The following is a 27153-nucleotide window of genomic DNA, read 5'->3' on the forward strand; positions in this document are numbered from 1 at the left end:
CATGCTATAATGATCAGTGGGTATGCAGATTATATTCCCCAGGCCCTGTATTTTCAGGCTTTTTAAACAGAACTTCAGCAGTTAAGTTATTCAGATGAAGAATGAGACTGAAAAGGTATTTGCATTTTAGAGACTGGACAGGTTCTATGGAGAAAAAAAAATCTGAATGAGCCATCAGCTACACAATGAACTACAGGTAAAGTCTGGTATCCAAATACAGGTGTCCATTCGACATGGAACAGTCAGAAAGCATCCAGCTTTATCTGCTTTGATGTTACAAATCCTTCACAGAGAAAGTCCAGTCTGAAATCAGACATCAACACAAGCCTAATAAATTTCATCAACTGCAGAGAAGGTCCAAGAAAACTAATCTGGATCATCATAGTCAGCCACATGTGTAAGACAATCAGAACTAGGAGGCATGTCTTTCAAGCTCTTTTTAATCAGACAACTACCTAGACAGAGAACGCCTGTCACTACTGCCAAAACATTAACAAGGATGTTTAGAGCCGTGGACAGATGAGACCAAAGAAAAGGTTTGCTATTAACATCACATCTTGTCTGACTACAAACCACAAATACTTTACAACAGACATTCTGAAATCTGATAAATCAATCACTTCACTTTGAAGACTGACAAAGGCTAGCATCAGCCTCCTGCCCTTATTAATTAAACAATTCAGCTTTCTAAAACAAGCTTCCATTTTCCTCTTACTGCTTCTATTTTTAAGTCTGAAAAGCCTTTTTACTTGAGAAAACATGGTCCAGTAACAGTTCTGTGGGCCAAAGAATTTTCCACTTCCTTAGCCAATGTTAATAAGCATCGATTATAAAAAGCTAGTAGACAGGCTGTAAGAATAATGCAGAGTACCAAGTTACGCTCCATATCCTTTCAGCACTGCATTATCCAGCAATCCATGGTGAGGTTTCTTCTCATCCTGCTCACATATGCCAACCTATCTTTGTCAGACAGCAAGAGAGGAAAGAAGGATGATTTAGAAATCTTGATCCTATTTTCAAAGAGGTTACTGGAGAATATAGCAGGTAAATATAAAACCCAACAGCTACCACCAATATTTGTCAGGGAAGACAGCAGGCCTGCCAGCGGCCTAGCTCTTCACCAAAGACATAGGCCCCGACCATATCCTCGTGTTCCCAGGAGACAGATAAAGTTACTCACACTGAGAGGATCGTAATAATCACATTCTCAAAACACAGCGGCCTTGATGATAGGGGTACAGGCTACCCTAAACCAAGAAGTTGTTATGGGAAGACCTTGGGAGTAACAGAACACGTTAAGAACCAGCCATAAGATAGATGGTCAAAACAGCTGGTGTGCGGATGTTTTTAGGCAAAGGTAAACGAACGATATTTAGCTATAAGATATGTTTATCAGAACTCGTTATAATCACTAACCAGTCAGTGGGGTGTGAACAGTGTATGTAACCAATTACCAGTTTTTTAGCTTGCCACGTTGGCAGTAACAAAAGTATATAATTGCGTGACTTCACCCAATAAACGGCTTCACCTAAAATTCATATCGAATTGCATGTTGCTCATCGCCGGTCTCCACAAATTTTTAAGGGAAACATAAAAAAAGTGGTAAGTATCCAACAAGCTGTTTCTGTTACCCTGGAATAAAGCCATCAGTGGGGTCACTTTAAAGAGTTAGAGGGAATAGAGCTAAAGACCATCCAATTGCACAAGAATTCCTGTCTAGGCTCTCATTACTTGCCTGCATGTCACATCACAAAGAAAAATCAAAGTAACACTATGAGTTCCCCTACTTGCAAACTCCCCAGCTTCCAAATATCACCCACAAGTTACTATATCTTTTTATCTGGAAGATCCCAGATGCCCCTGCAGTGCTTCCAGATGCCTCATCCTTTTCTGCCTGTCTGACTCCGTCACAAAGGGTCAGGCTGCAAATTCCTTCTCTTGTTCCCAAACCTGTGCTTGTATTCTGCTACTTGACTTTACATTAAGATAGGAGGAATACAAAGCACATCCAAAAAACTTATTCAAAAGTAATTTGGGAACTGTTTTGCTTCTAGACATCCTTGAAAAATGAACAAGCTTGAGAATAAGTGGTTTGCTTGAATTACTAAAGATCAGCTGAAAAACAGAAAGAAAAGTCAGTCTCACTCCAATTTAGTACACACTAAGGAGGATGGGAGAGTTTCCCTTGGATTTCTGTCCGCTATTCTGGAACAGGAGGGAAGAGAGCGACAGAGGGAATTCAATTGCATAGATTGTTACTTGCCCCTTTTACCAGCAGTGATGTTCACCAGTAAGCTCTACTAAATCCTCCTACTGAAAACGAGGTTTTTCCCTTACTGACCTCATTTTCTTGACCCAGAGTCATGCAAGCAATCAGCAAAACTAATTTCTTATCTGGTACAGACATACCATTAAGCATTACAATTAGCTAAAGAAGCAAATTAGCATTAAACTCGATATGTCAAGATTACAAGCCCACAATACTAGTCAAAATTCACTAAGTTCTTCACTGATTACTGTTTAATGAAATCATTCTCCTGTTTGACTTGCCAGTAAACAGAACCCCTTCTGTATACAAACAGCTCCCTTCGAGGTATGTGTAGAGCTGGAAAATACAGGAAATACTGCACTGGTCAGCAGCCCAAAAGTCTTTGTGACATTTAATCATCTTCCTACTACTCTGTTAAAAGAGGCTATCAAAATATTCCCAGCTATGTTTGAAGTTAAACTTCATTCCTTCATTCTTAAATGAGAGCTTAGTGATCAAATGACAAATTCTTTATAAAAAAGAAAACATTCTTTGCCCTATTAATACTGAAGGATATCCATCCCCTGAAAATGAGATGCCCAAATAGCATTCTGATGCAATTTATTATTTTAAAGGAAACTGACACCACCAAGGATTTCCTGGTTTTCTCTGAATATATGACAATGTTTCCACTTCAATGACTTCAGAGTATTATTTCATACTTAGCAAATAATGCTTTTGTTTCTTTTTACAAGGCAGAAATATTAGGATATGCATACTTTTTAAGAGGTCTTTGTTTGGCAGAAGCTTTTTCTAAAAGTCTTGCCAGAAAATCTTGGGCATTTTGTGCTGCAGCATAATGCTTTCTTTGGGCAATTCCTCCAACAGCTGTGCTCCACAGACACTTCTCCCCTCAGAGGCAGAAATTTAGCTGAAGATGAACTGCTAATATTATTCCAAACAACAGAAGACACTATAGTAAAAACAGCTTGATTTAAATTACCAGGAAACTAACAGAAAGCTCATGAAAGAGGATATTGAGACAGAAAAGGATCAGTGAACCAGAGAATACCAGACCATTTGAGAAAGCAAGTTTTCCTGTATAGGACCTTTAAATTAACCCTGCATCACTTTTCTACCCTACAAAAGCAAGCGTTTCTCAAGCACATTTGTAAAGCCACACTGTGTGATAAAAAAACAAGAAAACCTTCTCAAAACTCAGCCTTGACAGTGGCTCTTCATATACAACTGCTACCAATTGCCTTATAATTCCACTGCCTCAGCGCTTTCTCCTACATAACTGTACAGGGAATTGCCCCAGGTGACCCAAGCACCTTCTCCACATGCATTTATTGCCACACTGCCTGAACAGCTGACGCAGTGCCTTAGTGCCAAAGTTACCCTCTCAGCTGTCAGGTAAGCAATGCATTAGTTAATAATAATTTAAGCTTTATTTTGAAAAAAACATTTCTCAAAAGTACTATAACTTGTAAAAAAAAAAAACCCTTCCCACAACTTTCCCCCAAAACTGTACACCTGGGGAAATAAAAGATGCAATGACAGCATTATTTTTCCTTTTTCTGCAATATATTGCAATTTTTTAAATGATTTTAAATCTAAGCCATTCTAGCCTTAATGGAAAAGTGGTCTACTATTGAAACAGGGCACCATGGGTTCAGATTGAAATGAAACTTGGCCAGTGTTAAACGAATAAAAAATATCTTAAGACATCAATGGTTACTCTACACAGTATACTGCAGGGTTTTATTTTCAAACAAAAAAAGAGTGATGCCAAGGTCATGGAATGCAGCTGCTATGATCAACCAAAGAGATACCAAGCTTTACCTCCTCCCTTATAATTAAAGTGGGAAAATTAAACTGAACACAAGTAGGCTGAAGCTAGACAGCCACATTATTCTATTTCAGCATTAAATCACTGCCATCCATGTGGAAGCAAAGCTGCAGTTCAATGAATCTGCCACAAACCATACTAAGGATGATTTATATACAAGTCTAAGGAATGAATAAAAATAACCAACTGCTGATTTTTTTCTTTCAAAATTTTGTTACATGAGGCTTTTTGGTTATTTGTCTTACAGTTCAGAGGGTGCAAACTAATGAGGAGAACCAATCAAAGGCTTTTATCTAAGCTTTGCAAAGGTACAAAGAGAGGGTGCTGCAGGGCTTGAAAAGAAACAGAATTAAAGGTAACCTATGAGATGTATTTTAAGGTTATTAGATTGAAGGTAAAGCATAATTGTGAGAGAAGTTAATCTGCTACAGTATTGTACCTTTTCTCCTTCAAATAGTAGCACGTAGCTCTTCATTACACTGCATACCAAAAATCTGTTACCTCATCTTTTTGTGAGTTCATGTCTCAGTTTCTCTCTCTTTCACATTGCATTTGAACTTGAAAATAAAGAATTTTTTGCAACCAAGCCTGTTTAAAATAAGCACCACCTTTTTCCAAATATGTTAAAACAAACTACTAAACACAACTATTTTAAGGACTGTTCCTTAAAGGTGTTAAGATGCTTCCTCTGAATTCTGAGGTACCCACTATTGCTTCTAGATTTGAAGTAAAAACTCCCAATTGTAGTCATGTAAAATCACATATAGTCCTAAACCAAAAATTTAAAACTTTGAGTTCTTTAGAGTCTTCTATCCAACAATACAGCAAAAACTTACTTAGGCCTCCCTCCTGCCTTGAAAATAGTTAAACACATCTAACAACAAATGATTTCTACCCCACCTACTTCTCTGAAGAAACTCAATATAAATGCAAGTTCAAGGTGACATCCATAAGAAGTGATCATAAACAGCACAGCCAAGCATTTTCTAGAATAAAGTGCTGATGTATGCACTCATGAGCTGTTCTTGTTTACCTCTGTAATAATCAGGGAGTAATACTACTTGGGACTTTTTTAAATGTTGACATTAACATAAATGACTACATTCACAGATTCTACATCAAATATTAATTACATTAAAGCATTCCAAGGTGCAAAAGGTTGGAAGACAATATAATTCCAGAACCCCTGCAAAACAAGTATCATTAGAAGCTTCATGGTGAGTTAATAAAAGTAAACAAAATCCCAAAGTACAATTGATACAGTATTAATAGCCTAAAGATACTTGTAACTTCCAAGAAGAGACAGACAAAAGAAGCCTAGGAAAGTAGAGAAGTTATACTTTATACCACTCCTTCACTAAGGCACAGAAAGTACTCAGGGAGAGTTAATTAATCCTTTGATTAAGCTTCCAATCTTACACGGCAAAAGTCTTCAGTGGAATCTCACAGAATAGAATAGAATCATAGGGGTTGGAAGGGACCTCAAGAGATCATCGGGTCCAACCCCCCTGCCAAAGCAGCTCCCTAGGACATATCACTCAGATAGGCGTCCAGACGGGTCTTGAATATCTCCAGAGATGGAGACTCCACCACCTCCCTGGGCAGCCTGTCCCAGGGCTCTGTCACCCTCACTGAAAAAGTTCTTCCGCATGTTGGTGCGGAACTTTCTGTCTCACCCTTACTTAGTACAGACAGGAGATTTAACTTGATACTTGCTACACTTTAAAGAGAAAGACATCTACAAATGTGAAGACAAGACAGATTACCTGTCCTATGGTCCTGTCACAGACAAGAGAAAAGACAAGCAAGAAAGCCACCTTATGGAGAAGCTCGACAACGTGCTGAGTGGTTAGCCACTGAAAAGCACTGCAGAGGAGACATCACTGTCTCTTCCAACAAGCAGCCTCGGGGATGTCAGAAAACAACTAACAGGCATCATAATTATTATAAACTAAGCAAACATAGCTTGGTCTGATAACAATATGGAAGACAAGCATCCTGAAGGCAAGAGGTGAAAACCAATTTTCCTCCTGCTCCATCAGGATCATATCAGGCAAGATCACCAAACCCAAACTGGCACACAATGCTGCTCAGTATTAGTCACCATTTTTGCTTCATAAAAAAGCAACGGTTCATCTACCCTTAAAAAAATGCACTTTATTAATTATGCACTCCAGAGCCAAGTACAATGCAGTTGATAGGGAATTTAAAAGCCTTACTCCTTTAAAAATATTAAACTGCAGCAGCTTGCTTGCAACTTCTTCAGAGACAGTGCACTCACAAGTACATGCTTGGCTGGCAACCCAAAAATGCTACCAAACAAAATATTTTAAGCATGTTACCAGAGAAAATTCTAAATCAAACTAAACATGTGGGTTAAACTAGATTATTTGAGAGGGCTTACCGAATGCTAACTTATCTATAAAGGCAATGACTCAGACACCACTTGAAAACATTCACTACAGGAAAGATGCAGACAAATACTTAAAATAGTTGTACTAAGATATTCTTAGTCACAGCAATGTAGAGAAAAATAATAGAGGGGACATAAAAAACAAGTGGTAAGAATGGTTTTTGGAAAAAAGGGCTACAGATGCAGTAAGGAGGTGTAACCGTTTCCTTCTCCATACAGAGATCAAATTAGAATCTTTCATGGATTCTGATTTCCCATCCTCCCCAGGAAAAGGATGTCAAGCCATGCCAGAACATCCACGATACACTAAATCTGACTCTAACTTCTGACTAAATCAGGCTGCAGATCTGTAAAATTGCCTCCCATATCAAGAAAAAACATGCTCATTAGTGGGTATTCTAAGCAGATGTGACTAACAGCAAATAAAGTATTTCCTCAGAACCATCTTCCATGAGGGATGTAATTAAGTGCTTCTTAAAAAATAATCTCAATTTGACAAAGATATCAGCTTTGCTAAAAGCTTCCATTTATTCACCTTAAAGGAAACAATCTTCCTACCAGTGCTGGTAGGTGGGAAAATATGAGCAGGTCCAAAAAAGACCAAGTTTTATAACAGAGATGAAAAGATTCTCAATTAATAATGCAGTAAAAGAACAATGCAATGCAGATAGAGCAGATGTGTGCTGAAATATGAATTATGCATATATGTTTACTACATGAATATATAAAAGCAATAAAAACAGAGCTACAACTATGATTACTTCAAGGAACACTATTAAGGAAATTACCTGATGAACAGGAATCATATCTAAATTGAGAGACTAAGTCTCAAGAAGAGCTTGGAACTCATCACAAACACATCTTAGTAGACTCCTCTGTCATTATCTTAATCCATGAAATTGAACACAACCATACTACCACCAATCTAAATAAAGTAAAAGTATTACCTACACGCACAAATTGTGCCATGTGTTAGTGCAAAGGCCCAACTCATTTCCATCTCTTTCAGTGTTGTACTCTAAGTTCTGAGTGAAATCACTAATACAAGTTAACTACAACAGCTACTGATATTCTTGCCCTACTGTATCATTAATGGTTACTATCATAGATTATTCCCAAAGCTATCTCATTCCAAATACCATCCCTGAGGTCACTAAAGAAGAGCCATAGGACCATTTCTGGCAGTTCTCAGATATCCTCATTAGAATGGGCATTAGAATCGCACTCAGTGTTTCAGATCTGTCATAAATGACTAGACAGCAAAGTGGAACACTTCTATACCCAAGTTTTAAACTACGTTTTTTCATGTTGTAGGATGGTGATGTTGCAATACCGAATACACACACAGTGCTGCCCACTCAGAGTCACCAATTTTCAAATGGTTTTCTAAGTCCAATTACATTTTCTATACAAGTACACACATATTTAAACTTCCTCTTCAACCAAATTTAGATTACCTCACTATTTCAAATAAATTGTATTGTATAATCACTGCTCTCATCTTGTTAGCCCCTCAAAAATGAACTCACATTGCCACATCACTTGTACCCTGCCAGATGCAGTATTGAAGACCAGTGGTGACTTCTCATGTCCTACCTTTAACCACTGAAGGTCAATCTGTCAGCTTAAAATAGTACATTAACAGTTAACTACCTGCGGGTCCGTGGAGGCTTTGGTGGAGGAGAATCCTGTTTCTCAGCATCTGAAGAACTGACAGCATTCTCTGTATTATTTTCATCCTGATTAAAAGAAAAAGATTTAATTCATAGCTGTAAAGTTGATAGATACAATGCTTAAACTGTGAGGTCCAAAGATCCATAATGCCACTTGCAAATAAGGTATGACTTTATTATGTATACTTGGTATCCTAGAAAGCACCTAAAATTACATGTAGATTAAATTCTACTCTAAATCTACAGTATTTTATATTTTGTGTATCCAACTTCAAATTCTTCTTGTGTCATCAAAAGCTAACTTCAGTTAGTTTTAAGCAAGCTCCCTTATGCCTTCCAAATTATTCCTATTGAAATATTTTCCAGGCAGTCTAATTATTTTCACTTGCATAATCAGTCCACTGAAATTAAGACTAATCTACAATGCAGCAAGAAAGGAGAATTGAAAGCATTATTCTAAACCACTTTCAAATCATCTCCTATTTGCATACAATGAAGTTTAACTTACTCAGCAAAGCACGAACATTTTATTTCATTTCACAAGGACCATAAATATAAGATACATATATACACACAAAGATATAAACCATTTCTCAATATATTTATCCATACATATCTATATGCATATACATATAAAATATTGAGGGTTAACCATGGTAGGGAGCTGAACACCACAAAAGCCACTCGCTCACTTCTTGCCCCTCCACATCCTGGATAGAAAAGAAAGAATGAAGGCAAGAAAACTTGTGGGTCAGGATAAAATTTTTTAATCAAAGTGTGTGAAGAGAGAAAGAAAACAAACAATACCAGCGAAGCAAAAGCAATCATTCACACACTTGCATAGGCAGACCAGCCAGTTCCTCAGTAAAAGATGGCTAACCTGAACAAACTCTCCCCTTTTCCCTCTTTATTGCTGAGCATGATGTTATATGGTGTTATGGAATAGCTCTTTGGTTAGTTTGGATCACTTGCCTGGTCATGTCCCCTCCCAACCACTTGCACACCACCCAGCCGATTCACAGGGAGGGCAGAGTAAGAAATGCTCTGCAAACATTGTTCAGCAATAGCCAGAACAGGAGTGTGTGTCATCAGCTTTGTTTTGGTCACAAATCCAAAATGCAGCACCCTATCAGTGGCTCTAAAGAATATTAACTCAAATCAGCCAGACTCAGTACAAACATCCATAAATGTATATGTATACAAATAAAGACATAACATCTAAGAGCCTAAAGCTGATGTACCATTTCCATACACATGCCACAGCCAAAGATCCAAAAAAACCCAAGGAGTGTTATATTGAGTTTTCTATGTATTTTACCTAAAGGCTTTTCTCTCATTTTGGTTTTGAAAAGCAATTTTAAAAAAGATCCCCAAGTGTCTCAAATCTGTGTAATATACTTGATTTTGTGATTCTGTGATATTTCAAAGCACAATACCAGGTTCATGCAACAGAGCCTGCCAGCCTACCTGTTCAGAATAGATATGAGTGACTTTCTCTGGTTTTACAAAATAAAGGGAATTCCCTGTTAATTTCTGCTTCAAATGTAATTGCTGCCTTTGAACTTGGTAAGCATTTTCAGCTTTGGAAGATAGCTTACTTACAGCTTATCTCAACAGCTAACTACCCTCACTTAAATTTAGATTCATTAGTTACTTTTATACTTTCCATTAGTAGTCTTACAGCAGTTATCATATTCTGTCTGCTAGTGTGAAGAATCTATTAGGAAATTCTGTTCCTCAGTGTACTAAGTGAAGCTTTTCCTGTGAAGAAAAAGAATAAATCTTGTAATCTTTGTTATTGTTCTTCATTAACCCCCCATTAACTAGCTGTCCAATACAATATTCCAGTAGCACTCCAGCAGAAATACCCTATTGTTCCTGTATTGCTGGCTTCTGTTAGCCCTTTCAGAAAAATTACACAGGGAGTTCATTGTCTCACTGACCACTGGCTGTAACTATCAAGTTGTTTTTTTAGTGAGATTCAATTAACAAATAAAAGCCACTTGCATTTAGATGACCACAACTGAAGCTCCCACTACAGTCAACCAAGGTTGGTTGGTGTTTATAGACTGGTTTGGGTTGGAAAGTTGTCACGCTTCTCCCTGCTTCTCTGAGTTGTGCAAACTGTGAGTCTTTCCCATATGTAGACATTACTATGGGTAGCACTAAATGAGTTGTTTGTCCTTAACCATAAGTACTATAAATCATAAGTGCATTCAGTCACATGCTCTGACTTGGCTGGCCCTGTGTGGAGCCAGAAGTTGGACTCAATGGTCCTCATGGGTCCCTTCCAACTCAGGATAGTCTATGGTTCTAAACTGGTGTCAGAAAGACTGCGACTGCATCTTGAGAACAGTGCATCCACATTTCAAGAGGCAGAGGTATTAGAAAGTGTGAGGCTCCACAGGAGTTCCTCCCCCAAGCCACCACTGTCTACCATCCTACAACAGATCAAAAAACATATTCCAGTTCAGTTCTGCTAGTACAGAAGTTTTGAGAAACTGATTTCTTATTTATGTTCTCAGTTTTGTAGATGGTACTAGCAAGGGAAAAGGTATGCCCATTGGCCCTTGCCTAGAAAACAAACCAGCAGTTGCAAACACAGATACAAAGTGAAGTGCTTCCTGCAGCACACTTTTCTCCCATGCAGAAATGCCTATTTTCTTCTAAGAGCTGCTATCTGTGCAATGAGAAGCTGTTTCTAGTTGAGACAGGCAGAAGTACCCGAAGAGGCACTGTTATTTTTGCTACTAGTAATAAAATGTATGTATATACCTTGCAAAAATGCGTATCAACTCAAATGTCTGAGGTACATAAGCAAGCACAGAGAGTTCACAACAATTCCTTAAAAAGTACTTTAAGGAACCCAACCAAAAATCCCAAAGCCCCAACAAAAAAAAACCCAACCCAGATTCACAAAATGATACTTTTAAATTCAGCCTCAGAAGAGCAGTCAGTGGTTACCCCAACCTCATCCACTGGGAAGGCTTCAGGCAGGTAAGTGTTCAAAAGCTTTCCCTTACACATTAGGTAAAACTCAGGATCAGATCCCTCTGTTCTAGTCACATTAACTCAGGAGCAAGAATGTACAGGATTATTGTCACCAAAAAAAGAGGTACTTCACACTTCATTAACATCAATGGACTAACATTTTTACGAAACCTTCATTTACTTTTAGACAATTCATTCCCTTGTAAGTGATGGATTTTTACTTCAGAAGTTGAAGATGATAAAAGTTTAAGGTAGTAACCAAATGCTCTAACATTTGCAGGAAAGAAAACTGCTCATATCAACTTGATGTTGCTGTAGCATTTTGAAGTAACCATGCCACTGTATCTCTTCTTGTTTTTCACTGAAGAAATACTGATTGCTGAACTCTCAGTCCAAGACTGTTATGGTTCTTGGTTGTGTCTCATGAGAGACAGCAACAACCTGGTAGTTTGATCACCCCTGAGTGACACCCAGCTCACAGATTTCCCCTTCTGGTATATATCAAAATAAGTGAACTGGGAAACATGTAGAACAACCAGCATGGAGCAGGACAGAGGAAGCTCAACTGTAAAAGTGAATGTAGGGTATCTCACAGGGATGACCTCATCCACTGAGAAGAGCAGATGGCAGTATTAAGAAAAAGCCTTCCAGCCTTCCTAATCACAGCTTACTGGCATCAGTCAACACTCTCTTGCTTCTCTAGACAGATGCTGCATTCTCAGGCAGAATACAATTTTAGAAAGTATCAGCTTAGAAAACCAGGACAACATACGTAGTTCACGTGGGATTATCATAATATAGAACTATAGGGGTTTTTAAGATACGGATTAACTGATGTGCAATTCAGTAAATTACGTAAGTGTTCAGTGGAGCACCCTGCTTTCTTACAGAGGATACCCAGCTTATTATGGCAGGCTTCTCACTCTGAGAAAACAGAAGCTTTAACAATAGGGGGGCAAACAAAAGAATAGGAGCTTTCCTGAGACTTTGCCTCTAATATGCACCAATTGTTGAACAGTTCAAGAGTTCCAATGTCCTTGTTGAGTCGAGGGAGCAGCTACTCACATCAAATGAAAAGGCTCATAGTTAGGACTTGCTAGGTATTCTGTAATTTTTTAAAAATATGTGTATATATGAAACTTGTATCTCTATCTATGGAAGACTACATTAAGAAATGGAAAGACCATAAAGTCAAATACTTAGTAGTATAGGTTACATCTAATATGCAACAATACAGGGTCACTCATCTTCCCATCATAACACAGAGGAACAAGAAATTCTTATGGCAGATGTAGTATCTGAATTCAACCTGCAAAGGTGACCTGAATTGTGCCATCATCCCCCAAGGGTAGGTTTTTTCCCCACCTAGTTCCTCCAATGGCTGAAACACCAAACAGAGCTGTCACTAACTTGGAGCGATTAGAGGATCACAGTTCTAGATTATTTCATAAGCATTGCCTCCAATTCAAAAACTTTGGCCCAGGAATTGCAATGCACAATTTTCTTTTGGAGCTCACAGTGGAAATATTTCATGTCATTCAGAAGCTTTCTGTACTGGTAAAGTACTAGCAAATTCACTGGAAAGACTCTTCCAGAAGTAACCTCATGGTTTCCCTTAAAAGGAATCAAGGCATTCCTTTTCCCCTTATCATAAAGAAGCATGGGAACCACAGAGCATCAGAAGATAAATACTTCACACTGAAACTACTCAAATTATTCAGATTAAATGCAACTTTCCAAGCACAGGCAAACAAGATAAATGTCTCTGAAGACATACGCTATTTTTTAGAATGCTAAAGTGGCCTAAAATCTCTTTCTAAGCAGCAAAACCATAAAGAGAATTTGCAGAGCAAAGTCTTTTCACTTAGACTTTCTAAACCACTAATGTTTTGAATATCAACATTCTTACAGCAGCTGATTCCTCCACAGCTTCTAAAAGTGGAATCAACCACAGCAACAGAATTCTGTCACTTTTACAGGAATAAATGCAAGAGATGCTTAAAACTACTAGCAATGCTGTATTTTGGAGAAAATGTTTATTAATACAAGATTCTATTAGTGGATAAAGGTAAAACAAGGACTTGCAGTACAGAGAAAACTCAACAAGAAATATTTTTAAAGAGAAAGCAAACGTTTTTTTGTTTGCCTTTTAATCAATCTTTTTTCTACATACAGACCATCCAACTTGACGGAATTCCGTCTGATTCAGACTTTCCCAAGACAACCATGGCTCGTGTCAGACCACAGAGATACCTCTCAAGTAACTCACAAAATAGTCTGATAAGATATCAGTCAGATGTGGAAGACTAACATGCTCACATATGTTTCAAAGCTTCCAAACAGAACGCCACGAGTAGTGTCTTCCCCGCAGTGCTAATAAAACCACTGATGGCAAGAAGCACACAGTTAATGACTCCAAATACATGACAGTATGATCAAGAGTTTCAGAGGGAAGGGGGCCAAGTCCAAGACTTGGTTCCAATTTAATTGTTTCATAACTTACAAGTCTTACTATGGGGCAGGGAGGGGAACACTTCCGATTTTCAAATTTTTTCTTATTAAGAAAAAAAGAAAAGATTGGCTCTGAGCAGCAATTTCATCTTTGCCCTGAAATTTAGCTACTGTGGGGACTGTTTTAAGTACTTTATCTACTATCAGAAGAAAGCTACTCTTCAATGAATTTAATTTAGGTAATTTTTAGTTCTATATTTTCACAATACGTAGACTCTTGCCATAGAGTTCACACAACTACTACATAATACGGTATCATATGTGTGTTTTCTATATGATTTTGAATCCTTCTATCAAATTGTAATAGAAGTTCTCAGCCTATTGTAAGCCTATTTTCAAACACTGCATGCGGGGCTTTTTGTTGACTTTTTACAGTATTGTTTCCAGAAGGGCAAAGCTGGCAAGTTCAAAGGAACACACGTTCAGGACTGTGTCTAAGCTACTTCCCCATGAATACTGCAACTTGTTGCCAATCAGATTAACTTTTTACTGTGATGTTGCTGGCAAGCACTGCTTACAAAGCTTAGGTAACTCAATGCATTGCAAACACTGCTTGAAATGGGAATGACAATTGGCCAACAATGAAACCAACACTACAGACTACTCAAAACTCTGAAGAGTACTTATCAAAATATAATAAATGGAAGCTGAGTACTATGTCCTATATAGCCAACAGTAATATATCCAAAGTCGGTACATTCTTTTATTTGGAATAGTTTCCATTGAACCCTTCACATGTATGAGATCCCACAGTCCTTGTAGCATCTGTAGGCAGAGTAAGATCTGTGAAGGAACCTTAAGTATATCACATTATATTTAATGAAGTTATTTGAAAATTTTCTGCATTGGAGTTTGTTTCCTTTTAAAAAGCAAACAAACATTCTGAGATATATCTTAGTTAAAAACCCACAACATTTCTGGGGAAAACCACATGTTATATACAGCAGATGCTCTGTTACACCCTCAGAAGAAAAGGGAGCTTTTTCAGAATAGCAAAGACACTGTCTCAAGTGAGGGTTAAAGTTTCGAGAATCAGGTTAAAGCTACAAGCAGATACTTAATCCCTATCATGGGTTTATAAGGTAGTTGTCTACTTCACACAACCAAAAGAGAAGCCAAGCCCACACCACTTGATCCCTGAAGGCAAGTTTCCTGACAAATGAATAGTAGTAAATTTGGTTTAAATCCCAAATTTCTAGATAAAGAAGTTCTGTACAACAATTTTTCCCTCAACCCTTCTACAGAAAACATTCCAGCTACAATATGAAAAGGTGCCATTTCCTACTGCAAAAAAGTCTGCATCTAGTCAGACCAAAAGACTGGTTTTGCCCTGTTTCCAGCATTGAAGAAAAGGAAACATACAGAGAAAAATAATGTCAGAACAGACATTCAGGGATGCTTCCCTAGGATGTTCTCCAACAGTTTGCAAGTCTGGAATTTCATAGGTCAGAGGTTAGGCAAATTCATGGAAAAAAGATTCCAAAATGATGAGATATTGACCTCAAAGCCACAGGATTTCAGCTGCAAGGATCTCTGCAGTTTCATGCTGCATGAAAAACTCCCTTTCTATCAAGTCTGCCAGCTCTCATTAAAACCCTTTAGAAAAGGTTAATAGAAATCAGCTTTTCACTCTTATTTAACCTCTATCATATCTAACTTCAACTCTTTTCCAGCTCAATCTGGTTATTCTTTAGATGGGAGATGTGTGACACCTTTGATCCCTGTCCAAACTTTTCATGCTTGAATTCTGTAACAGGCTTTTGAGATAAGCAGGTCAGACCTGCACACAGTATTCAAGCTGCAATGTATCCACACAATGGCACTACAATCTCTGGTCTTAATTTGCAAATAATTGCTAAAATTCATTTCCTTCACAGTTCATTGATTATAACCAAGATGATTTCCAAGCAAAATTAAAAACTCCTAACTCTCCATCACTACATATTCAGAGTCAGGATTTCTCCCTGTCTAATCCCCATGGACATCAGCTATCCATAATCTAGCTGCTTTTTTTATTGCTCAAGTCATTCAAATCTCTTAAGATGTCCAGTTCTTTAGAGACATAATTTTTTGGAGAAAGTGTTAAAGACTGAAGTTCTCTGCATTTGTTACAGACACAGCAGCAGCAGCATGAGCATACCGTGTTGCCTCCATATTTTGATGTTCTGCCAGTAAGAGGAGACATTTTTGATTCTACAGAAGAGTGCAGGCACAGGTCAGATCAAAGTCAAATAACTAGAAGATACAGTAGCCTGATCTGCTATTTTATGACCAGAAGTCAAGTAATTAGGAATCACCTCTGTAAAAATCTGCACATTCAGAACTATGGTGATCATTCCTCAGAAATAAAATTCACAGACCAGCTATGCTGAATATCAAACCTATAACAAATTGTAACAGCCTGCTGTATCCATACATCCATACTGCATTTAGTCCATTCGGTTTCTTGTCATGACTAAAGATCTTGGAACTTCTGCATGAATCGATACAATAAAATAATAATGAAGCCTTTTTTTTCCAAGAATAAAGACTGGTTTGTACTTTCTAGAAAGCACAGAATAAAACAGCTAAACCCCTAAAACTAAAGGGATGCCTATTAATAAGGCAGATTCAAAATTGCTTCTAGATATTTCAAAGGGTCCTGAGGATACTACTCTTACTCCTGCTAGAGAGCCATAGAGACAACACTAATTAGGTACTGAAGGGACAGATAACATTAAACAAAACACAATCTATGAATAAAGGGGGGTACACAGTTTGAACTGTGGGGGAGAGAGACAATATATTGATTCAAAAAGCCATTTTCTGCATAGTCCCAGCTGTAGCCAAGAAAGCACATCTGAACATAAAAAGTGTGTGTGGGGGGTAGACCTAGGGGACAGGAAACGTAAAGGACAGAAATATCCTCAAATACCACAAAAACCAATGAAGAGAATTATTTTGCAAAGTTGTTCCCCTGTGCTTCCCCCTTTGTTAAATGGGTAGAGTATGAAGATTTCTGACAAAAACATTTTCAAGTTATTTTTCTTTCCTCCAATCTGTTCCAGTGCAAATGGTACTGCAACATACTATGAGAACTTCCTGGCATTATTCATTACCAGCCCTGCTCAACTACTTCAAGGCTGTGCTGGGCCAAGATCAAGATGCAAGAGCATATAATATCCATGTTCCAGTTGAAGAGTCAGATCAATGCTTATCTACTAGATTGAAACTGGGCCAACCAGACACTGGGAGTCAGGGGGAGGGGGGCGAAGGAGTGGGAAGAAAGGCAAACTTTGATGAAGTTTCTCCTTTCAGGAGGTAAAGCTTAGCAGAGATCTGATAGAATTAATACACATAAATACACATACACACACATATACATATGTGTGTGTGTTTATTTCTATAGAAATATATGTACACATAGGCTGGAGTTTTTACTTTTAACTCACTCTTTATCATAATGCTCAAGTAATTTACAGAAATTCAGGCTTGGATAAAATTTGCTGCCAATATATCAGAATTGGGGCAAGTACTGCCAATCAAAGCAAGAGATCAGGTGTCAACTACCACCACCTCACCAAAATAAGGGCACATTCAACAATTTAAATATTGAGTTAGACTCCTATATTTCATCCATACTAGAATTCTATTTGTTGCTCCCCCCACTGCAATTGCATTCACTACACATGATAAATATTCCTTCTCAACCTTTACAATCAAATGCTTAGTGTAAGCAGAGTACAAGCTAAATGTCCTTACTTTGCAAAAAATACCACCTGCGGTCCAAGCATGTTCTGTATGTGGCTTAAAACCGTTGAACACAACTTAAAAAACTAGACTTTACAACAAAATTGTGATCAGCAGCCAACAGCTACAACTGATTGAAGCTCATATGGGAAAGACACCTACCACTCCATCTGCAATCTTCCAGTCCGCACAACTTTCATACTTTTGCAGTTGCTTCTCAAACAGCTGTGCTATGGCTCGATGGACCAGTTCATACTGCTCCTGGAGGAGGTCACCAGATCAGAGTTAGTGCATGTGATCTCTACGAAGAACGACAGCATATTATCATATGATGAAGGTTGATTTTAAACCCAACCATACCTTTGTCTGCACTGCAGAATGCCTTTGTGTCCTCATTTCCTGTATTAAATTAAATACATTGAATTCTTCAGGTATTTTCTGAAACACAGAAGGAAGTCAATTACAATGACATCACTGTTTGTCAGAACTGACATACAAAAAGCTGTTAGACATCCAAAAGTATGCTTAACTTCTGTAAGTAAAGCCAATGGGTTCCCTCCACATTGCAGCCACTATTTTTTTTTTAAAGGAATTAGTCTCCAGAACTGGTTTTAAACATCTGATTTAGACCAGATGAGGCCATTTCAAGAATTTTGAAAATGAGAAATACAGTGAAAGCATTAGTATGACACTGCAACGTAACTTCATAACCTAAATATACTTTGTAACCTAAAACACACATAATGAATTAATCGGTATATTTGAAATATCTGCTTTTTTCAATCTGCAAGATTAAACAGAGACATTGGAAAATTTGAATTTGAAATAATTTTATACTGAAATATTAAAAAAAAAGACTTCTACAGTGATTTTTTTAGACAAAATCTTGCTGTCAAAGGAAAGTAAGCTCCTACTAAATCTTGACTGCAAAGAAACTAAACACTCAACGTGTCAAGAGTTCTGAAGTGTCTTAAAAATTTCACAGTTTCAGAACATTTGGGTGCTCAATGATTCACTATTATGAAATGATGGAATGCCACAAAACTTCTTAATACTCCTTACCCCAGCTTTAAGCAAATTCCACGTATAATCTATAGCACAGATGGCTCCTGTTCTTCCACACCCTGCACTATGAACATAAACAGTTAGGTATGTTAGAAATTATTTTAATTTGTTGAAAACACACTATAAGCTTCATATTTCCAGAGTCCATATGAAAAAAAAAAAAACTTCAAATCCTGTAACTATCATTTGAAGCTTACTCTACCTGACAACTACAGTGTCTTAAGAATAAGAGTACAAAATGCAAAATGAAGGACTAAGATTTTTAATACAAGTTTTTCATAGCTACTTGGAACTGCAATGCTTCCATGTTGACATTTTTACTACCTCTTTTGTCACACTATTGGTAGTTACCACTGCTTAAACGGTTAGGAATTTCATCCAAGTCTAATGACAGATATGCTAGATGGCAGAACAGGACACATATAAAGGCTGCCCACATTTCTCTGATTTAGTATGTATGTTTTCTGCTGTTTATCTAAAAAAAGACAGTGAACTACCAAATTTATTATTTCTATTAGTATGAACTTATCCATTTTAAAGATGAAGTTATAATGCATACATATTTATGACATTATAATTATACTGTTGTAATGAAACAACTTTCACAACTGTACTGAGCATCAAGAGAAACAGGACAAAATGAAATAGATTTCAGTGCCAAGTAAGTTTCTTACGGTTTTACACCTCAGAGTGAAAGGAACATAGCTAAAGATAACAGATCTTTATAGACACTTTCAAAGAATAAACAAGCTCTATAGAGTTAATAATCCCCCAACAATTTAACGTTTCCTGTCTTAGGAATCTGAAATTCAGTTTCTGACACATCAGATATTATCTTCTATTGCTTTAAAAAGTATCAAATATAGGCAAGAAGTTTCCAGAGAGGGGATCAGAAACTGTCAATTTACCAAAAATTTTCATGCAGCTTAGTTTCAGTAGTCCTTCTGTTTTACCAAATTTCAGGTAAAAGATAAAACTGCTGCTCAGACAGAGTAACTTACCAAGCAGAAACTACAGCCTGCTGATTAGAGATCTGTTTTGTCATATTTGGTAGTGATGGCACCTGCTCTGTAATCTGACCTACTGAGAACAGAGTCTTCAACTCCCAGATCTGATTTGCAACAAGCTGAAAAGTCTATTTTATCCTAATGAGGATTTAAGAGGATTTAAATGTTTTAAAAATCACAAAACAGTTTCCCTTTCAAAGACTAATGATTTGCTGATTGATAGTCTGTCAAACTGAAATAGAAGCAAAATTTCACTGTTGCACAAGCTTTACGACAATGAAGGCTGTATGATTTTGAGCAACATTTTGACATGAGAAAACATTATTTTTTTGAAAACTAAAATAAATAAATATAGTAATATAGATTCAAACTAGTGTATGTCATACCAAAAGTCTTGAAATAAAAAATTAGTACTTATGAACATAAAAAAATAAATATATTCAATACCTGCAGTGTATACAAATTGGTACATCTTCATGTTCCTGATATTCTCTCATCAAGCTGATCATGTCCAGAATAGAATCAAAAGATGAAGGGACATCATGATCAGGCCAGTTAACATAATGAAATTGATAGACACTACGGGTCTCCTAAGGGAGAAGGAGCAAGAAGGGTGTTATGATGATATATATTTAAGGAATTTATATGAAATAGTTTACAAACCTTCACCTTTTGTGTGAAGCATGGACAGAGACAAGCCATTTTCTCTATTAAGAAAACATAAGTTTATAGTACTTGGAAAAACAAAAGGGAAATTCTGAAACAATATTTTGAGTGTAGCTAACATCTAGGAGAAAGCACTATGGGTCAGTTCCCAGAAGCCCTTCTCCACTCATTAAAGGACCCACAACATTGCACTGTGTTAAAAGATTCTCTGCCCTTACAGTATTAAGCTTTAGAAGGAACAAAGAAAGGGTAAGTACACCATGTAAGGTTCTTTTTCCAAATGTATTCCAGTAAGTTAGATAGGGGAAAAAACGTTGTTGTTCTCTCACATCACAAGATAAAGTGTGTGTGCACATACAGAGGGAAGTTAAGAAAATAAGAGAAATAGTTGAGGCCATATGGATCACACTTGCCACAACAGCAGGTACACTTATACTCTCATTAGCTCATGTTACGGTAGTACTAAAGACAAGGTAAGAAGCAAACTTTACAACAGTGTGGTTAGTCAGGTACCTGAAGCACTGAAAAGCCAATACTCTTTATCATAATCAAAACTCCTATGGTATAGCTAGCCTTACTGCACTTTTCCTTGCTGTTCTCACAATTCCGAGTTCTACTGTACCCTCAGAGTACTGTACAAGAGAAGCAGATAAATTTTTCTGCTCAACATTATTACAGGTTACAAGTTTGAAGACGTATGCTACCATCTACTTAGTTAATTGAGAAGCAAGATAGCAGGCCTTTGAAGCATGGAAATTCATGTCTTCAAACTGAGCCAACTATTTTTGATGCTTTACTTTTGTCTGACCAGAAGTGCTGTAGCTAGTAAAGCCAAGAAAAAAATACAGCCTGAGAAAATAAATTCTAATAATTCAACTAGGTCCAACAAAATCTTTAACTTAATTACATTCAAAGAGACAAATCCACTGATTTTTCACATTAGCAGAACTGTCAGAAGAAAACTGAATAATCTTTAAGTTGAAGGTGGTTTTCTTCCTAGAAACTAGATTAACTTTGTATATTTATCGAAAATTTAAACTTTTTTGTAAGATTCTGCATTGAAACTTTCACAGAAGTGACAAAACTTTCCATTACTCTGGAAAACCAGAAAGTGAACTTAAAAGGCTATTACCACTAGTACAGAGCTCCTCAAAGTCAGATGAAAAGTCTGTAATTCATTACCAAAACGTGCACAGACATAAACCCTGAAGCAAGTTTGCCTGGTAAATCTGAGGAAAGATCATTTTATCAGCTGCAGAGGTTGAGTATCAATGTATCTTGTTAATCCTTCCAATTACATTACTCCTTAAAATAAGGTCAACTTTGGGCTCTTTGCCAAGATCAAAAGCAAAGCACAAACTGCAGATTTTTTGTTACTACTTAGTTTTTTGGGATACACAAGCATCCTATAAAAATTACCTGGAATAAAAGTCATGGAAGGCAAGCAGCTGAACATGATTCACATGAATAATACATGCAATCAATATAATAAATTAGCTACAGTTGCTGAAGTAACCAGTTATCATAACGTTCATCCCACTGTAAGCACCCAGTAAACTACTGCAGAGTAAGCTGCCACCAAAAATGATCCCTCTCATGATTAAACAGTTTTCATAACTGTTGTGGTATCAGCAATACCTCATTCCATTTCAACAACTCAGGCGGGCATAACCATAAGTGAAACTAAACTGTAATAGTTTCTTAATACAGGATACCAATTAAAATGACAGGAATCCTGTAAAACAGACTTTCAGCCTTCACGTTTCTGCAGGATATACCTCTAAACTTGTTTTTATTTGCTGTCAGTTGCTTTTCAGAAAAATAAACAGTCGCCTCAAATCTGACATTTAAGTTTGCAAGAACATCTTAAAATCATTCATTCTTAACACATGAGAAAGCAAGAACTTTTATTTCACTGAAAACACGACAATTCCTTCTCACAATTAATGTAACTGATATTAAGTTTATGAATTACAGGTTTTCACCAAGGTGAATAAACTCCATTTCTTCCATCAAGAGACTAATCGTATCTATTTACAGTGGCCATTTTAATCAGTGGAAATGAATTGCTCACCCGAATACTTGTCTGGTAAGCCAATTCTCTATCTTGAACACTAGATATCAATTCTTCAAGAATTCCAAAGTCCTGAGCTCAATTTTAAAAGTACATTTCTATCTTGACCCTTGAATATATCACGCATTCCCTCATGCCAAAGTTCACCAAGCAAAGGGACAATGAAACTCAATTCAACCAAAAACACGCCACATTTTTTCATATCTATTTCAATTTCAAAGACAGTAACTTGTTATAAGCTAGAGTAAGAAACTGGGAAAAAAACGCCACTAAGTTGACATCGTTCTTGTTTTATTTTTATTTGGCAGTGCAAGTATATGAATGGGTGTCAAAAGTAGCTTTTAACATTGTAAAACTCTCCTGACAATAAGTGAAAGGGCAGGGCGAATTCTAACAAGCACACTACTTCACCCAAAGAGAAGCTAACTAGAGATAACAGTTTCTTTTGACAAGTTTGATTCAGTTTGTCATGATATTTTCAGTTGGGGTAAACAGTGACATTCTCCTAGGGCGACAGCTTTCTAGTTGTTAACACACTGCTGAAGACTATTGTCACACACCTTTGTTAACAAAGAACTTCCATAAGAGACATGTAAAGTTTCATTATTCTTTTCTTATACTCTAAGCTTTTAACATGACTTCTAAACCTCATGATTTACATACCTACAGAGTCAGCATTTTTAAAAAGTGAAGGTTTTTTTCTCATTTTAGAGAGCTTTTAGCAACCATTGAAGTTGGGACCAGGAGTCCTGATATACTTACATTTTGAAATTCAAGTAATAATGTTCTAATGAAGTAATCTGTCCTTGCTTGCTCAGCTTCCTAAACATGAAAACACAGTAATGAATTGGAAAAAAGATCAATATGCAGCATATACGATATAACCAAACCTACAAACTTTAAACTCAGGTGTTTTTAATTTATCACTTTATCTACTATTTTGTCATAAGATGGGGAATAAAAGCATTGATTTTACAACTGCAGTAAGTTAGATTGCTGCACAAGACAGCTGTGAAAGATATTATTTTTACTTAAAATAAAAATGCAGATTTTCAAACCAGTGCCTAGCCTGCTCCCAAAACCATCAATAAATCCTCCAAGCGGTTTGCAAAGCACCTCTTTTCTCCATACATTTATTTAGCTTGCCTCCCACCACCATCCTTCTATGATGTTTCTGATGTGTAATGTTCAGTCTCTTACCGGTCTATCCTGCAACATCTCCTTTCATTTTTTCCCTTCAATTATTTGCAATTAAGTGTGTATCTAAATGGATTGTTGTAATTACCTTGGTTGTGGTTAAAAAGCATAGCCTCTAACCTCTCAGAATTTTCAAATCTGCTTTAGGATCACCAAGGAAAGTTCATACTGTAAACACCATACAGTATTACTGTACTTAAAACAGCGCTATTTGAAGATGCCTTAAAAAGCTCAGCATTACAGCTTGCCACAGTGACACAGGAGACTGCATTTATACTTTAATGCATTTCTATCTTCCATGGGGAATTTACTTTTTCCCCATCAAGACAATTGCAACACCTCGCAGGTTTAAAAGGAATACTGCACATCTAGCAGCAACAGTACCCATACTCACTGTTGTACCCAAAGGTAATACATTCTCCACTACATGTGACTGGTCAGCTACAACATACACACAATCACTTTTCACAAATACTGGCCACCTGTGTGACCATCACACACTAGGAACAAGATCAAAAAACCCCAGAAGAACCAGCAGAGAGAACCCCAAAAAAGCAACCCTATAAGCTAATTTTAAAGTCAATTTAAGTTAGGAATCTTCCCAGACTAAAAACTGTAAGTATACGCCTTCATGACAAGATGAACCTGAAGTATACTTAATTCTTGGTAGACTATTTCAAAGTAGGATAAAGAACAACTCAATAAATTGGCATGGTAGCTCTTTCTGAGTAACTTAACTAGCTAGAAAACAGCAGCAACTCCTATCCAAACACAAGCAGCATTTTGTTAAGGACAAGAAAAAAACAGCTTTGAGATCCATTTGCAGTGGATCAATTCCACAGTTTTAGAATAAGTGAACACCTACAGCCCATCATGAACATCACTGTAAAACATTCAAGGTAAAATCATCTATTAAACAACTTAAAGCCATTTCACAACAACGAGAAGGATGATACTGTACATGTGTTATTCTCTCCCATAAGTAATTAGACTGTCAGTGAACATAATGTGATACAGGTTGAATCGCCCTTGGCATTATCTAGAGCCAAAGGTTTGATGATGTAATCACAACTCCAAGAGCTAGAGGCTGGACAATCTTGCCACAAACGTGTATAAAGCAGGAAGAAATACACGTACACAAACAGGCAGGTACCAAAGGCAACCCGATCAAAGTGCTCGTCACACTGGGTTTGGTGGGTACGCTCCCACGCACCGTATCCTCACCCACACCCTGAAAACCTCAATGAAGTAAGTGAATTTCTGTTACATATATGGTCCCCATTTGTGAAATGGTAATGGCACCACGACTTCTTTTCCTATGCAGCTTTCTCTACCGAGGAGAGATAATTGCAAAACCCCTTTGGGCTACGCTCTTGCGTGATGCTGAGGTGACAGGTGCCAAAGGAATGATGACTTTCTGAATTCCCTGCTGCACTTGGTGTAGGAAATACCCATAGTCCCTCTTCCTGCCTATTCATCTGCCAGAAATCTGTGTTAGCTTTATGAGCAAGTATCTAAACTGGAAGAGGCTCCTGTAAGTTACGTTCAGAGATCGGAACTCCTGTTAACACTGACACAACATGCAATGGAAATTTACAGGTTTCCTCCATCTTTCTGAAATCATAGCTTACTTGACAGTAATGCCCTGGGAATTCTCCAGGAAAAGATTCATACCTCATGGTGATCTGCTACTCATTTTTGTTTTGATTTTAAAAGCAACACTAGAAGCAAAAGAACCATTTTCAAACAAACCTCTATCCGTTGGCAACAGAAAAAAGTCTACAAAAATGAGTTTAGTTTCCATTTTCTTTATTCATGATAATCAACTTTATGTAACTTTAAAAAATAGCCTATCCCAGTATTACTTTAATTTCTTATACACATCCAGAACACACAAGTCATAATGCAGAGAAACAGCTGCACAAATACCGTTTAAGTATGGTACAGACATTCAAAGCTATATCATGTAAAGCTAAAGAAATGATACAAGGCCAAGGCAGACATGTTCCCTACATGGTAAAAAAAAAATCATGAAGGATTCAAAAATCCATACATCTTATATACACACGCTATTCCCCACTGCATTCCTCTGAGAGCCTTTGTGTAAAATTTAGTACAGAACAATTAAAAAAGCATTTGTTTTGCAATACAAACTGTTTGTTGAACAGTTATTTTAAGTTACAAAAGCATTAAACCCTTCAAAATTAATTTATAAAGCTTTATACTTACACAGGAAACGCGAAATGGTCCAAAAGTTACAGCTGCTTCTCCATACAGAGGCCAGTAACGTTCACATTTTTTCTGTTAAAGCAAAGAATCGTAATTTAATTCGTGTGTAGTACTGACAGATGATGATTAACAGAAGCAGAGCAGACAAAATGATAGTCTCAAATGCCTTATTCTCTCTCATCCAGTGCTTTTCCTTAACATCTGCCTATTGGTGCCTTGCTCAAATTCTTTGAAGATAGTAATATACCTTCTCTTTTGGTATTCAAAAGAAAAACAAAACCAAAACCCATAAATGACCAAGCAATACAGTCAAAAGATGCTTTGCAAATTAGTATGCGAGTTTCATGACTGCCTACATATACACAAGCACACATCATACAGAGGGATGCAATGAGAGGTCATTTAGTTTTTGTGAGAGTTCACAATTACGGATCACTTTCTGTCCCACCCCCAGGTCATAAGAATACATAGCAGAGAGATTTAAAAGACTGATTGGTTTTTGAAGCGGTATCAATTCACAGAAAATTCCGAAGGACTCAGGATTTTGCTACTTGGCCTATATCCCACGGGGAACGGGATTTTTTCCACAGTGCCATGGCCAGAAAGAGATCACTGGTACAGTTCTGTATACAAACATGTATATTCCACTGAAATGACACTTAATAATGTAACACTATAAAAAGAGAAAAGCAAAGCAGTCACAGTGACAAACATAAGGACAGACTTTCTCATTCAATCTCACAGATTATTTTTACAGTTATGGGTTTGGCACATGCAGCTTTATGGGTCTTGGCATGTTGCCACGTGCAGGCAATGCTTATTTAACTTTTGTATTTAGTACACATACCCTTCCCATTTCAAATTCTCGACAGGCCATCACAATTATCTGAAAAGAAAAAAGAGATGCTGGAAATTTAGATCAAGGAAAACCACCAACAATTTACTGCTTGCTTCTATCTCAGCAGATGATGATACTCCTTAATTGGTTACTACTGAAAGACTAATTAATGCTATTTTCCTACAAGCAGATATGTGCTCTTTTAATTCTAAAATAGTACCCAAATTTTACATTATTACAACATTTTAAAGATACTTAATTTGAATTCTTTATAGTCCTGAAAAAATACCATATGTATTTATTCAGCCTGACTATAAAGCCTAAACTTAACCATAAAAACACAGAATCGTTTTCCAACTGAGATAGCTATATTCACTTAAATAATATAGATTGCATAAAATAAGTATAAAAATTTCTTAAAATAACAAGAATCAGACTTCTTAGTTGAAGCCATTTCAGATACATTAATGTGAACAGTACAATAAAAATGCACCCATAGGTAGTCTATTTGTTACAATAATTTAAGTGTCTGAAAAAATGTTACAATGCTTTAAATGTCTGATGAAACAAAAAAAAAAAAATCAGAAATAATTTGTGGAACATATCTCTTTTTAACAGTAGATAAAAGGTAGCTCCTGACAATAGCTGTTTAAGATGATG

General features: G+C 36.9%; 1 protein-coding gene across 1 annotated transcript in view; it reads right to left on the reverse strand.

The window, feature by feature from the left end:
• The window catches only part of PTPN12 (protein tyrosine phosphatase non-receptor type 12), a 74125-nt gene that overhangs the window by 10064 nt on the left and 36908 nt on the right, over positions 1 to 27153 (reverse strand). Inside the window, exons 5-12 of the mRNA XM_084279124.1 lie at positions 26503 to 26541; positions 25656 to 25727; positions 22992 to 23051; positions 19937 to 20079; positions 18480 to 18546; positions 17778 to 17855; positions 17580 to 17678; positions 8167 to 8252 (exon numbers count right to left, since the gene is read on the reverse strand). Coding sequence (XP_084135250.1) covers positions 8167 to 8252; positions 17580 to 17678; positions 17778 to 17855; positions 18480 to 18546; positions 19937 to 20079; positions 22992 to 23051; positions 25656 to 25727; positions 26503 to 26541 — 644 coding nt within the window. The remainder of the gene's footprint in view (positions 1 to 8166; positions 8253 to 17579; positions 17679 to 17777; positions 17856 to 18479; positions 18547 to 19936; positions 20080 to 22991; positions 23052 to 25655; positions 25728 to 26502; positions 26542 to 27153) is intronic.

Source organism: Gallinula chloropus (genome assembly GCF_964237585.1).
Source record: "Gallinula chloropus genome assembly, chromosome: 1".
In the NCBI taxonomy this organism is placed as follows: domain Eukaryota; kingdom Metazoa; phylum Chordata; class Aves; order Gruiformes; family Rallidae; genus Gallinula; species Gallinula chloropus.